This window comes from Falco rusticolus, chromosome 6 (assembly GCF_015220075.1).
Source record: "Falco rusticolus isolate bFalRus1 chromosome 6, bFalRus1.pri, whole genome shotgun sequence".
Lineage (NCBI taxonomy): Eukaryota > Metazoa > Chordata > Aves > Falconiformes > Falconidae > Falco > Falco rusticolus.
In genome coordinates this window covers 64,230,861-64,245,704 of record NC_051192.1, presented here as the reverse complement: position 1 = coordinate 64,245,704, position 14,844 = coordinate 64,230,861, and the positions used below count along the sequence as shown (strand labels likewise).

At 42.6% G+C, this 14,844-nt stretch overlaps 1 protein-coding gene across 4 annotated transcripts in view; it reads left to right on the top strand.

Moving 5' to 3' along the window:
- RNF144A (ring finger protein 144A) overlaps positions 1 to 14,844 on the top strand; it is a 67,441-nt gene that overhangs the window by 34,171 nt on the left and 18,426 nt on the right. For all 4 annotated transcript variants that reach the window (XM_037391850.1, XM_037391853.1, XM_037391852.1 and 1 more), the window contains one exon: positions 1,769 to 1,914. In XM_037391850.1, the coding sequence (XP_037247747.1) occupies positions 1,780 to 1,914 (135 nt within the window). In that variant the 5' untranslated portion in view covers positions 1,769 to 1,779. The remainder of the gene's footprint in view (positions 1 to 1,768; positions 1,915 to 14,844) is intronic.

Here is a 14,844-nt window from a genome sequence, read left to right as displayed (position 1 = left end):
TTTGGGGTTTCATTCATATCGCTGTGTCAGACTGTCACGTTAAGGTCTCAGAATGACTGTGCAGCAGAAGTCCTGGTTTGTGACATGGAGTCATTATTCATGTGCCATTCTACGGAACTGTTGCCTCAGTTTCCTTTGAAACGGTGGGGAGTTTGTGTGTGGGCTTTCAGAGGAAGTGATCCAGAGCATCCCTGGAAATTAGGGTGTTTAATCTTTCTCTCCCCCTCTCCTGCCTGACGGCTGCACTAGAAATAAGTATGACTAGGCTCTGCACTTTTGGTGTCCTTTATGTACATTATAAAGGGCATCTTCTAATGAGTTAGACTGAACAGAGGGCTAACATAAAATCTTCACTTTGTTTCAGAGTATTTAGAGACCTGGGTGGATTCATGTCCACAATTAATTGAATATCAAAGACTTCACAAACACTTCTTTGAACTCTCAGTGTGATGTCTTTGGGGGCAAGAAGTATGCTTCGGTTGAGCATCTGCCTAAACCTAGTGTAATAAGCATTTATTTGTTGCAGTTCTGAGGGTTTTGGGAATAATTCATGGATAATAAACTTGGATATAAGCAGTTCCTGAAAGTGCAAATGAAGGGAGAAGGGGGGGGAACAAAAAGGGCCGGGGGGTGGGGAGTGGGTGGGGCGGGCAGGGGAAACAACCACCACCACCCCACCAACCATAACCGTGGTTGGAATAGTGTAACTGCCACTGTGGGGAAGGTAAGGAACCAGCTACTTTTGAGGAGGGAAGTAAGATTATGTGGATCTCCCAGCAGTCTTGGGATGTGAATTTCACACACTTTGAAGGTCATGTCAGTGACAAAACAATGCTAGCAAATATGGTATTAAGATTGGACATACTATATAAGTTACCTTAAGATGTCGGGGGGGGGGTGTGTGGTGGATTTCGTTTGGTTCTTCCCCCCCCATCTGTGTAACTTAAATTAGCTTTCCTCTTTGTAGGAATACATTTGTTATGTGGGAAGTTATTTTATTTCCAGTTAGTCAATTGACAGCTCTCTGTCTGGGCCCTGAAGCCTAGGATAAAGATGCTCTGTGTGGTCCTAACTTATTGCTGTCTTGAGGGTTACATAGGTATTACAGCCTTTTTCTGTAGTTACTTGCCCCAGTTGGTTGTTGCTACAGCAAAGCTGTGTTCTCAGCATATTGCAAGGTTTGGAAGAAAAATGCAGGCTAAAACTCTGAGTGTACTCGGAATATTCATTGTTCTTTCTAAAAATAACTTGGCAAACTGATCGATCTCTCATGCTTTTAGGAACAAAAATATCTTGGTCTGTGAGTTTCAATATTATCAGGCTGGAAAAGGGGAATAATAGGTGCTTGGTTCATGAAAGACCTTGTGGGTCTTGCCTGGGTAGCTGGAGTTGTGGGGGTTAAGGAATGTATAAGCTTGTAACTAGTGGTTAAAACGACAAGAATTGGGGATGAGATTTTTGCATGTATAGTGTCAGACAAGTCTGACCTTCTGACCTAAGGATATTTCCTGCTTGTTCTCATATTTTGTCAGTGTATTGTGGCCTGTGGTGTTTTTTTTCCTTTTGCTTGCTTTATGCATGTTTTATCAGGTCAGGCAGAGGATATATAGTCTGCTGCAAGTGCTGACATTGTCAAATTAGCCATTGCTGTTTATAGCTGTTTCTTTTTTCCTGTAGAGCTGACAGGCAGCAGCTGACAAGGAGATTTTCAGTGGCAGAAATGTACTATCAATATAAGGAAATAATGGAGTTTTGTGCTGTTTTTCAGACTGTTCTGCAATGACTACAGCAAGATATAGGCCTACTTGGGACTTGGTACTTGACCCATTAGTGTCCTGCAAGCTCTGTCTTGGTGAATATCCCGTGGAGCAGATGACAACAATAGCACAATGCCAATGTATCTTCTGTACCCTGGTGAGTTTTCCTTTTTTTATTATGCATAAAAAAACAATGCACAATTTCAGCTGCAGAAGTCACGTGTGTTTCTGCTGAGTGGGTTTCACCCTGAAGCGTTGATGCTGAAGTGGAAATGAATACTGTTGCTGTGTACTTGACACAAATGCTAGCAGGTAAACTTTCTGGTTTTCCTATTTTTAAAAAAATAAAAGGTTTTTACAGCAGTGTACTGAAGTGCTGAGTATACACTTAGTTCCTTAGGAAGGTTATTCACCCTTAGCCTTTTGCCTGTCAGTGGCTTGGATTTGGGTTGGATTTGTTGGGTTGTTTTTGGTTAGTTGGTTTTTTTGGTCTTTTTTTTGGTGTGGCAGTTGTTTTTTCTGGGCTGTCTTTTTTTGTTTGTGATTTTTTTTTTTTTCCTTTTAACTTTAGAGTAGAATCTTTCACTAAGAAGGAACCCACAACAATCATATAGTCCAGCTGCCTGACCACTTCAAGGCTGACCAAAAGTTAATGCATGTCATTCAGGACGTTGTCCAAATGTTTCTTGAATACTGACAGACATGGGGAATCAACAGTCTCTCTAGGAAGCCTGTTCCAGTGTTTCACCACCTTCTCAGTAAAGAAATGCTTCCTAATGCCCAGTTTAAATTTACTCTGCAGCTTTGACCCATTCCTGCCTATCCTGTCACTGGATACCAGGGAGAAGAGCTCAGCACTACCCTCTCTGTGTCCCCTCCTCAGGGACCTGTAGAGAGAGAGCAATGTGGTCGCCCCTCAGCCTCCTTCTCTCAAAACTAGACAAGCCTAAAGTCCTTAGCTGCTCCTTGCAGGACATTGCTTCCAGCTCTTTCACCAGCTTTTTTTTAATCTCCTTTGGACACATTCAAAGACCTCCACACCCTTCTTACATGGTGGGGCCCAGAACTGCACACATTACTCAGGGCAAGGCTTCACCAGTGCTGAATACAGCAGAATAATCCCCTCTCTGGACCAGCTGGTGACACTGTGTTCGATGCACCCCAGGATGGGGCTTGCTCTCTGGCTGCCAGGGCACACAGCTGACTCGCACTGAGCCTGCTGTGAACCAGCACCCCCAGATCCCTTTCTGCAGGGCTGCTCTCCAGCCACTCCTCTCCCAATTTATACATGTGCCCAGCATTACTCCATCCCAGTGCAGAATCCAGCGTTTCAGCTTGTTCATTTTCATCCCATTGATGATTGCCTAATACTCCTATCTACCTAGATCCCTCTGCAAGGCCTCTCATCCCTCAAGAGTCAACAGCATCTCCCAGTTTGGTATCATCATCAGACTTGCTGATGGTGCATTCAACTCCTGCAACTCCCAGATAATTGGTAAACATATTGAACAAAAGTGGCCCTAGAACTGAGCCCAAAGGAACATCACTGCTGACCGGTTGCCAGCCAGATGTAACCACTTTCACTACAACCCAACCCTTTGAGCCCTGTCCTGCAGCTGATTCTTCACCCAGCGCACTGTGAACCCGCTCATCCCACGGCTGCACAACTTGTCCAGAAAGATGCTGTGAGGGGCAGTATTGAAAGCCTTACTAAAATCTAGAAAAACGACATCTGCCACCTTCCCTTCGTTCACTAGGCAGGTGACCTTAGTGTAGAAAGACAGCAAACTAGTTAAGCAGGACTTCCCCTTTGTGAACCCATGCTGACTGTGCCTGATGATTGCATCATTCTTTAAATGCCTTTTAATAGTATACAGTATGGCCATGCAAGCACTTGCAACTAGAAAAGTATTTAATGTATTACAGATTCTAGTACTCCCTGTATCACCGTTACAATCATATAAGTGGCTTTCATTACCATGTTGTACAACTGCATGACTGGAAAAACAAGCATCTGGTCAGTTAAGTACTAAATGCTGGTGAACATAAGTGTAGTACATAGCAAAGATCATCATTATAGTAAATAGGTATTGCTGGTTTATGAACAGAGAAATAAAAGTAGTAGTAGCTTTCTGTGCCTAATGATTATTTGGAGTGAAAATGTTAGATCCTTTAATTTTGCAATAGGTACAGGTACACCAAAAACCTTGTAAAGATTGTTTGGCAGTGGGAAAGTTACAGTAATATCAGTAAGAATATAATTTCTGGGATAAGTGATGCTCAGACTTCTAACAGCATGTCATAAACTCTTGAGAAATTTTAAGTTTAGACATAGGATTGAGTAATTTTTTTTTTTAACTTGCAAGTTTTTTTCAACAAAGTTGGTTTTGATATTTGGGTTTTTTTTACGTTGAAGAGTAAGCGGTTTTTACGTTGTCTTTTCTATCTTTTTCTTCATGGAAATGCTACCTTTTTTAAATAATAGATTTTTTTTTTTCTGATGGCTATTGAGAAAATACAGGGGATTGCCAATAAAACAGCTTCTTTTTGTTGCTTACAGGAACAGCTGTTTGCATTGCTTTTGTTTTGCTCAGTTTTTAATACATGTAATACTCTAAAAACTCCCAGGTTGTTACAAGTAACTTTTAATGTTGATGGTCTTTGGGAAAAGACAAAGTGAGCACACAGGCAGGTAAACAGATATAATCCATTGCAAACACTGTGCTTGGCCAATTACAGGATAAGTATTGCTTTGTTCCACACTTTGAAAGGAGTGTTTGCTCAAGCATGCAAAAGTATATAAAATAATAGACTTAATTAAAACTGTTCTCTGCTGACCTGGTGTTTACAGGTGAGTTTTCAGTGTGTCTCCCTGTTGTCTGGACATGGAGAGAATTTTAATTTCATTTTTCAGTAACATCTAAGTGGCAGAAGGAAGACTGGGTTACCAGATGCATCTTTGCTCTCCACCTTGTTCCTTCTGACACTTGCTGCCATCACTGATCTTCCATTTCTTCTTGGTAGAATATGGTTATTGACTCTTACTGCTGTTTCGAAAGATAGAGCCCATTATAGATGTTGAAGATGCAACCTTTGCTAATAACCTATTCTTAGGACCTGGCATAAGGAAACTTGCTGTGGTGACATTGGGTTCTTGTGTCAAACTGTATTCAGGTGGAATCATCAGTCCATTTTTACCACTTGTATTTGATTGTCTTGAATAGTTCATTCAGCTTTGTCCTGTTTAAGCAAATCAGCCTATCTTGTCTGCCTTTTGTCTGCCATTTGCATGATCTTCACTACAGTGACATTTGAGTGCACTGGAAAAATTATTTACCCTTAAGTTTTCCTGTGAATTAATAGGAAATAATATTACCCTTGCTTTCACTGATGGCAGTGGGGGAGGAAGTAAGAATCAGTCCCAGTAATTGCAAGAGGCAGTAACTATAAACCTGTTACAGCCCAGGAATTCAGCATGACCGAAACCCAAGGCCTCCATCTCTACCTCATGGACAGCCTGGCATTGATGTCTTTGGAAATGATCATTGCAGTCCTCAAGATCAACTGTGTTTTGTAAACAGCCAAATTAAAGTTATTGAAAATCACAGTAAAAAAGTATCTTTTTTACTGAAGACTTCGGATGGAGTCTATGTACGGTAGATCAGTATATTATACTAGGATAAGTGGAAATACAACTGGAGAAATATTTGACTGTCTCTGTTTTGTTCTTGATGAACCAACATATAATTTTTCTCTGGCTTCTTGCTTTTATGTAAATGATCTGAGGTAACTAACAGGCACTGCAGTGTTATGAGCAAAACAGAAAGAGGGATGTCCGTCACAAGTGTGAAAACTATTTTTGCCACAGCTCTTGCTCCAAGCTCTAGCCCTTCTGTCTAAACAACTCGTGCTGTCTCAGCCTGCTGCATGTATTACAAAGAGATCTTTGAAGTGCAGTGCTACTGATACGTAGGCAGAATTTAGATCAACATGCAGATTTCTTGATCCTATAATATTTCTGTCTGCAAGTCTTCACTCTTTATAACCATAGAAGTGCTGTGGTCTCATGAAGGATTGTCTCTTCCCAACACTTACACAATAACACAACATTGCTATTCAGAAAGAGAGAATGGGGACACTGTTTCCTTTTGCTCTCTGGCAGAGCTGTGCATGGATTGAATAGAGCAGACTGCCACTCCTCTGCTGATAAGGCATAGATGCTATAATTTCCCATCACATTATTTTTCCAGTTGTGGCTATTAGTACAATACTCCATTATGGTTTTTATCATTATGATCACTAATGTGCACACAATGCTGTGAGCTCTCAGGTTTTGTATATCTCATCCATTAGGCATGTATCCGTTGTTGGATTGCTTGAGGTACCAGAGGAACAAAAGTCTAGAGGGTAGAAAGAAAAACAAGCTTATCTGCTGTGCTGGTTTTCTGTTTGTTTGTTTTTTCCGAGTATTGTCAAGGGGCAAACTAGTATCTCTTTTCTTCTGCAATCACATCAGCAATAGGACCAATCTGAAGTATTTGAAGTATATTTCAAATTGTGGACTAAAATGCTTAAATGTCTTGTTTTTTATTAAATCACTTTCCTACTGAAATAGCACACTGTACATAGCTGGTAATTTAAAACGTTAAGGTAGTCAGCAGTTGCTTGCCCCAGCAGAAGTAATTGATTTTGCATGTTTTTTGCAGAAAGTTTTTCTTACCGCACTTCTCTTCTTAAGGAAGGAAAGGGAAGAGTAAAGCAAACAGAGCATCACTTTGTTGTTTAATTTGGTTTGTATTAGTTACTGCACCAAACTTTTCGAGTTATTACTTAGCCTTTGCTTTTTTGGGGGTGAAGAGGGGGGACAGAGAGGGAGCAATTTTAGTCCAATTCCTGCGTGAAATTCTGATCACTTTATAACCTATGATGTTCTCCTGTCTTTAAAGGACAGGATGTTCCCTTGATGTGTTAATGATTGGGTATGTACTAAAGTTACAACAGGGTTTGTTCCAGTTGATATTCTTGCATGGAAGTCAACCAGTTGCTTAAATCTGTTCTGATTTAGCTGTACACACATTATACATGTGTGTACATATATATATAATTTATAGCTATATATATAAATAGACACATAGAAGTGTCGATGTGTTGCAAGTATAGTGATGCTACTGTTACTCAAGACAAGCTCAGCTCCTCTTGACTTCACATTAGATTGTTCCCTTCAAGATGTTACATATTCCAAGTCTTCTAGTACTAGAGTCATCACTTGCTTACCTTTCTCAGGTTTAAAAAGAAAATCAGTCAAGTTGGCAGTCCAGGCAAGCAAGTATCTAGAAGAAATATAAAGCCTGAGAGACAACTTGTCTTTGATGGAAAAGTTTATTGTGATTGCTCACCTGCAATCCACCTTGTTACTGATGGAGGGGAAGACTGCTATTCAGGTACATGAGAGAGAGATCCTATAATCAGAAAAAAAGTAACAAACCTAACGTTAAGACCTACATTCTGCTCCTTGTCTGTGACTTCTTGTCCAGCTGTGGACATGTGGATCAGCTTTGCGGTGTTTGAAAGTAACACTGCTAGGTTGGTTTTGTTTGTTCAGTAGATACTTGTACTCTGATTCTTACTCCTAGGCTTTACATGAAGCTCTTTAGACAGCTGGCTAATTTTCCTTGGACCTTTAGGCATCCCTCTGAGTTCGGTAGAACTGTGATTTGAGTCTATAGCAAAATATATTCCATCTCAAGTAGCATGACAGTGATGGGCTCTCCTGCTATCACTGGCCTGCTTTCACCAGGATTACTGCATTTGCCTAATCATGACTGTTCATACATGTCTACTTAATTCTAATCATCCCCCTAATAGAGCTTCTCCATAGGCTGAAGACTGGAAAGGCAGACCCTGTGATCAGCAAGGCAAATATCATTATCCTGCCAGGAAGTGGCAGAAGGCATCTTTTTTCGTGTTTTCTTCCTTTCCCTGCCGCCCCTCCCCGCCCCCCCTTTCCCACCTTGTTGTAATGCTTGACTGGAAGCAGATAGTTTTGCTGGCCTCTGAGTTGAATGACTGGAAAAAGCATGATTTACTTAGTGTTATCCCTCATTCCAAATGAGGCAGAGGCAGCATCACCTTCTTGCCCTGGGGCAAGGCAGACCAGACACCAGGAGCGGTGCGGATGGGAGCAGGTGGCTTGGTTGCCTTCTCTGTCCTGTATGGTTTGTCCCTGCTTGCCAAGGAAAACCTGCCTTAGCAGGGCAGTGCTGGGCTGAGGCCAGGCTGTCCCTACCTCTATCAAGACAAGATGCCCTGCTTGTGGCTTTTTTTTTTTAATTGATTGGAAACAAAGTGCTGAGGTACTAACAGACTGACTCCTGTTCTTACCTCTGCCATCAAGAGTGGTTCCAAAGAATTTTTATCAATATGGTGATAAGTGTTTTATATATAAAAAAACATATATATTTATATATGAGTGTGGGGAAATCTAATGGCTTCTGAGATTTTGTAGAGCTCTGGGTACTTCCTAGCAGCTGTAATGTTTTCCTGTTTCCCACCAGCTGCTGGCAAAGCCTGGAGCCTGCCGCTTGTGCTCGCTTCCCCCAGACCTTAGCAGAGAACCGATACTGATCTTGACATGTGATGTGTCAGTAGAGGCTTCATGGTTAGAGGTCACTATGTGTTTGCACAGCAGTTCACATGACTGTCTGGGTTCTGACTTGTCTTGTAGGTGCTGTGATGACAACCCCCTGCTTAAATAATAAACTCTGTATAATAAACTTGGGAACTGTAGAACTCTGACTGAAAACTAAATTTGATCCAGAGCCTTCAGCTCTTCCCTCTCCTGTGTGATGTTACTAAATGAGATTAACGTTATCTGTCTTCATCTGAGCGTTGGGAAAACTAGTTCATTTTTGTCTGCATGTTTTGCATGTGAAAATGAAAGGTCTTTTGTTTGCTGCAGGTGTATTGTCCTCCCACTCAGAAATATTCATTCTGTTCTAAAATAGAATAAACTTTTCTCAAACAACCATATAAGGGAAGACTGATTTTTTTGTTGTTTTTGCCTCCTGAATATTTGAGTTTTATCCTGCATATGTTGGCATTTGAAAACAAATTTCTTTGTAACGTTTACTCCAGGTGTTTCTACTGATTGCAGCCCTGAATAAGTGAGAACAAGCAGCTTATGCAAGCTAATGAAGTAGTAAAAATCCAACATGAAAAAGTTATATGTACATCCACTTGAAATATCTATGCTAAGATGAAGATATGTGCAAACTGCAAGATACTATCCTTGTCTTGATTGGCCATTTTCTGCTGACTACTGATCTAAAAGACTTCTCTGAAAAGAAATTGTTCATCTATATATTTTACAGTACACACATATAAATGTCTATATAATCTCCCTCAAAAAAAACCAAACCAAGCCACCACCATTTCAAGGGATAGGCAGATGTAAGTCGTCTTTGCCTTCCCTTTCTCTGTTAAGATGTGCAACTGGAAATGGGCATTTGTTTTCCAGGTTTGTTTAGTTCTGTTGCTTGGTCCTGCCTGTGCCTTCCACAGCCACTGATTGCTGTGTCTCAAAGGATGTTTGTCATGATCTAGTATTTCTCAAGCTGAAGTCAGCAGGGCTCCTCTTTCTGTATCCTTAATGATACATACATTTCTTCTTCCCTCACCTCCATCTGTGGAGAAGGGCCTGGGAGTGCTGGTGGGCAGCCAGTTGCCCATGGGCCAGCAGTGTGCCCTGGTGGCCAAGGCCAGTGGGACCCTGGGGTGCATTAGGAGGAGCATGGCCAGCAGGTCAAGGAAGGTGATCCTGCCCCTCTGCCCCTGTGAGGTTGTGTCTGGGGTGCTGTGTCCAGTTCTGGGGTGGCCAGTTCTGGGCTGCCCAGTTCAAGAGAGACTGGGAACTACTGGAAGAGGGTCTAATGGAGGGATGCAAAGGTGATTAAGCAACTTAGGAGGGAAGCCTGAGCAATCTGGGCCTGTTTAGCTTGGAGAAAACTGAGAGGGGACCTTACCAATGCCTGCAGATGTCTGAAGGGCGAGTGCCAAGAGGATGGGGCCGGGCTCTTGTCAGTGGTGCCCAGCGACAGGACAAGGGGCAACGGGCACAAACTGCAACACAGGCAGTTCCACCTGAATATGAGGAAGAACTTTTGTACTGGGAGGGTGCCAGAGCCCTGGCACAGGCTGCCCAGAGAGGCTGTGGGGTCTCCTTCTCTGGAGGCATCCAAAACCCACCTGGATGTGATCCTGTGCAACCTGCTTTAGCAGGGGGTTGGACTAGATGATCTCCAGAGGTGCCTTCTGACCCTGACTGTTCTGTGGTTTGTTGACTGATGGCCTGATGCTGACACTTCCCTGTGCTCAAAGGCACAGTTACCCCAATGCAGAGGGTTTGGTGGCTGCCCTCAAGCAGAGGGGTGCTGTACCTCATCCCTAAAGTATCTTGTCTAAGCCATTGTTTGCATCAGTTAAGTGTATACCAGGGACTGCTGTGATATTTGGGTGTAACATTGGAAACTATTTGAACAGAGGCAGAGCCAAAGCAGCAAAATCTGTACTGCTGTTCACAGGATAAATCAACAGCCATGTTTGCACTAACTAACCACAGTGGCATTTGCAGTGGGTGAGTCCCTGCTCCTCTCAGTCTGCTGGCTGTTCCCATCCTGAGGTTTCACCAGCTGATGGGAGCACAAGGGCGTTTGGACAAGACCAGTTTTTACAGCTCACTGAGGAATGCTTATGTGGTTTGCCCTGAGACATGGAAGCACGTGGGTTACGTTAATCTTCCCCAGCCAAGATGTTTGGCTATCATACACAGGCAAGATGATGTGACTGGATTTAGGCTGACAATACAGGCTGTAGCAGGGCTGCAGAATACCTGGTGCAGCCTTTAAAAACTGACAGTGTGGGTGTGGGGAAAGGCACTTGCCTTTGGCAATTTTTAACAACAACAAAAAATCTTTAAAAAGAGGCCAAGTGTTGGGCAAGTAGAGGCAGGAAGCCTGTCAAACAGAACTTTTTCAAATTACTTGCCACTTTGGGATAAAAGTTAATCACCTGTGATGCTGTCCATCTCTGGTCCTCGCTGAGCTCCCTTTCTTGGTGTGTACCTTCTTGTTCATGGCATAGGAGGCCAAATTTGTGCAGGTATTTCCCTGTTGCAGAGCTCTAGAGAGCCTTGCAAGTGCTTGTCTTTGTATGTGTAGCAACAAACAAAGGATATAAAGAGCAAACATGTAAGAAGACTATTCTTTGTTACTGCTTTCACATTTGTAGATTTGAAGTGCTGCATGTCAAGATAAGTGACTGTTTCCTTCTGTGATTTACTTTTAAGGATGATGAATCAGCTGCAGGGATAATAAAAATTTGAATTTTGATAGTGAAGATTTCTTTGAAAGTAGATTGTCTCTGAGAAGATGTTTATAGAAGTGGAAATGATCTATTAAAGTTCAAAGTAACATCACGAACATTAAACATCTGTGCAATATGTATTTGTCTCAGATCTAGGTGGTTTATGAGGTTGAATATAGTTTGTGTTCTTAGATTTGGTCAGTATAGCTAACAGCATATCTAATAAAGGGAAAAAGATATCACTCCCACGGTCATTTGTATGCCTCAAACATCTCTCTGATTAAGCATGCATAGATGTTTCCCAGTAAGTCACTTGTCAACCAAGTAAAATCAGCGTGGTACCTAAAAAGCGAGATTGTAGATCTGCCGTAAAGAATTATGCACACTGGAGCAGCAGTGCAGGAGTATTTCAAAGTTGAACCTGTGATTAAATAAGAATAGATTTGAGGCAGGATAATAACTACTGCTTTACACAAAGAGGCCATGTGGGAAGTTTGAAAGAAGCTTAAAAGCTCTCTGAGGAATAATGTACCTTTTTTTATTTTCTCACATGTTTTCTTGCATGCTTTAAGCGTACCACAGAAATTTGGCAGAAAGTAGTTTTCTTGTTCTGTGAAACACTGAGATTAAAAGTGGGAAGGCTGTTTATGACTGGATTGTTGCAATGGAAGTACACAGGCTCTTCAGGAAGGACAGATGGGAGAGGAGAAAGAGTTGTCGCTCTCTATGTCAGTGACCAGCTGGAGTGCATGGAGCTTCACCTGGGGCTGGGTGAGGAGCTGATGAGAGCTTATAGGTCAGGATTAAAGGGAGGGCAGGGCCAGGTGACACTGTAGTGGGGGTCTGCTACAGGCCACCCAACCAGGAAGACTGAGCAGATGAGACCCTTTATAGGTGAATGGGAGCAGCCTCACATTCACAAGCTCTAGTCATCATGGGGTACTTGAATCACCTTGGAGGGACAACACAGCAGAGCATAAGCAATACCGGAGGTTCCTGCAATGTGTTGATGATAGCTTTCCTTTTCTAAGTGACAGAGGAGCCAACGAGGAGAAGTGCTGTGTCGACCTTGTTCTCACCAGCAAGATGGGGCTGGTGGGGAATGTGAAGCTCAAGGGCAGCCTTGGCTGCAGAGACCATGAAATGGTGGAGTTCAAGACCCTTAGCACAGCAAGGAGGGCACACAGCAAGTTTGCTACCCTGGACTTCAGGAGAGCAGACTTCAGCCTTTTCAGGAATCTGAAGGAGATCCTGGACAAGTTCAAACACAGAAAGGAAGTCTGCGGAGAGTGGAAGCAAGGACAGGTAGCCTAGGAGGAATACAGAGAAATTGTCTGAGCAGTCAGGGATCAGGTAATGAAAGCTAAAGCCCTGATAGAATTAAATCTGGCCAGGGACATCAAGGGCAACAAGAAAAACTTCTATAGGTTTGTTGGTGATAAAGATTAGGGGAAATGTGGGCCCTCTCTTGAAGAAAACTGGAGCCCTGGTTACCCAGGATACAGAGAAGGCTGAGGTACTGAATGATTCTTTCACCTTGGTCTTCACCGACGAGTGTCCCAGCCACTGCCCAAGTTGTGGAAGGCAAAGGCAGGCACTGAGAGAATTAAGAACCTTCCGCTGTATGAGATCAGGTCCCTAAGGAACCTGAAAGCTCACAAGTCCATGGAATCTGATGAGATGTATCAGCGGATCTTGAGGGAAATGGTGGATGAAGTGGCTAAACCACTATCTATCCTATCTGAGAAGTCGTGGCAGTCCAGTGAAGTTCCCATTGACTGGAAAAGAGGAAACATAACCCCATTTTTAAAAAGGGAAAAAAGGAAGACCCAGAGAACTACAGGCCAGTCAGTCTCATCTCTGTGCCCAGCAAGGTCATGGAGCAGATCCTCCTGGAAACTGCGCTGAGGCGCATGGAAAATAAGGAGGTGATTGGTGACAGCCAGCAAGGCTTCACTAAGGGCAAATTGAACTTGACAAGTTTGGTGGCCTTCTACAACAGGTTTATGGCACTGGTGGGTAAGGGAAGAGCAACTGACGTCATATACCTGCACTTGTGCAAAGCATTTGGCACTGTCCTGCGTGACAGTGATGATCTCTAAACTGAAGAAACATGCACTTGACAGATGTGGCACTTGATGGATAAAGAATTGGCTGGATGCTTGCGCTCAAAGGCATGGGGGACACCTTGTAGCAGCCTTCCAGTACCTAAAGGGGGCCTACAGGAAAGCTGGAGAGGAATTTTTTACAAGGGTATGTAGTGATAGGACAAGGGGAAATGGCCTTAAGTTGAAAGAGAGTAGATTTAGATTAGGTATAAGGAAGAAATTCTTCACTGTGGGGGTGGTGAGATGCTGGCACAGGTTGCCCAGAGAAGCTGTGGATGCCCCATCCCTGGAAGTGTCCAAGGCCAGGCTGGATGGGGCTCTGAGCAACCTGGTCTGGTGGAAGGTGTCCCTGCCCATGGCAGGGGGTTGGAGCTAGATGATCTTTAAGGTCCCTTCCAACCCAAACCATTCTGTGATTCTATAATTTGTGTTATGGCCAGATGAGCATTCCTGTTGCTTTTAGAAGTATCCACAAAACACTTAAAAAAGGTAGCGTATGACAATTATATGTGGTTACAGGAATCTGTGCTTTTCAGGAGTAGGGAAGACTTAGGCTCAAAGCTTACTCTGCCATTCTTCCCTCCTCTTCAGAGAACACCAGCTGTAGGCTGCTTATTTTAAGGGAGTCTTTCTTCTTTGGATTGTTCAGTTTTGTCTGAATGCAAAGTCTCTCTAGCAACTAATGTTTTCTTCAGGGAAAAGCTCCCTAGTCCAGAGTGAATTTGCTGTTTGGACAGAAGTGAGGGGAGCGATTACTCCAAGAGTATTAAGTCTCCACCTCAGATGTGGACACGGACGTGTACCTGAGCCATTCACTCACTCTCATGCACACTCTCTTACCCTTCCCCACGTGAGTCCTGCACAGTGCATCACTATGTACTGTTCTAATCTGAAGCTAAAAGTGACCGTTAAATCACATTACCCAAAAGACTTACGGACAATGTTCCTACGAGTATAAATACCTATTCACTAGACTGACTGAAGAATTAGCTTGGTGTAATTAGCATAGAGCAGTGGAGTAACCTTGGTGTTACACTGTCTTATGGCAAGAAAAGGTATCCCTTTCTCAGTCTTCATTTTTAAGTAATGTAAAGAAAAATACATGGTGTGCAGAACATAAAAATATTATGAAATAATGTTAAAAGTAGTTGTTGCAGTAGTTCTGTTCATCTGTGTAGCCTCATCACATGGATTTTGAGCTTTGGCTTAGTATCCTTTTAGCACAAAACCTACCCATAGACCAAACTGTAGATTTGTAGCTACGAAACACTGCTAAATAAGTGCTTCTCACTCAATATTCCTCATGTTCTTTCCCAGAATTTAAGGCCAAAAGGGATCTTTACATCCATCTAGCCTGATGTCATTTGTCATATAGATCATAAAGTAACAACCAGTGATTCCTGATTCTTCATGTGGTCAAATGCAAATTGTTGTATGTGTGTATATGTATGTATATTTCTAGAAGTTCATCTAATCCTGGTTTGCAGATGATACAGAATGTGAGAGACCAGCAATTTAGGCTACATGTTAATGATCATCTTAATTTCTTGTTCAGTTTGAACTTTCTTCCCAGTATTACTTTCAATTTCTCCTCTTTGCGTTGAAACTTAGGCCCACTA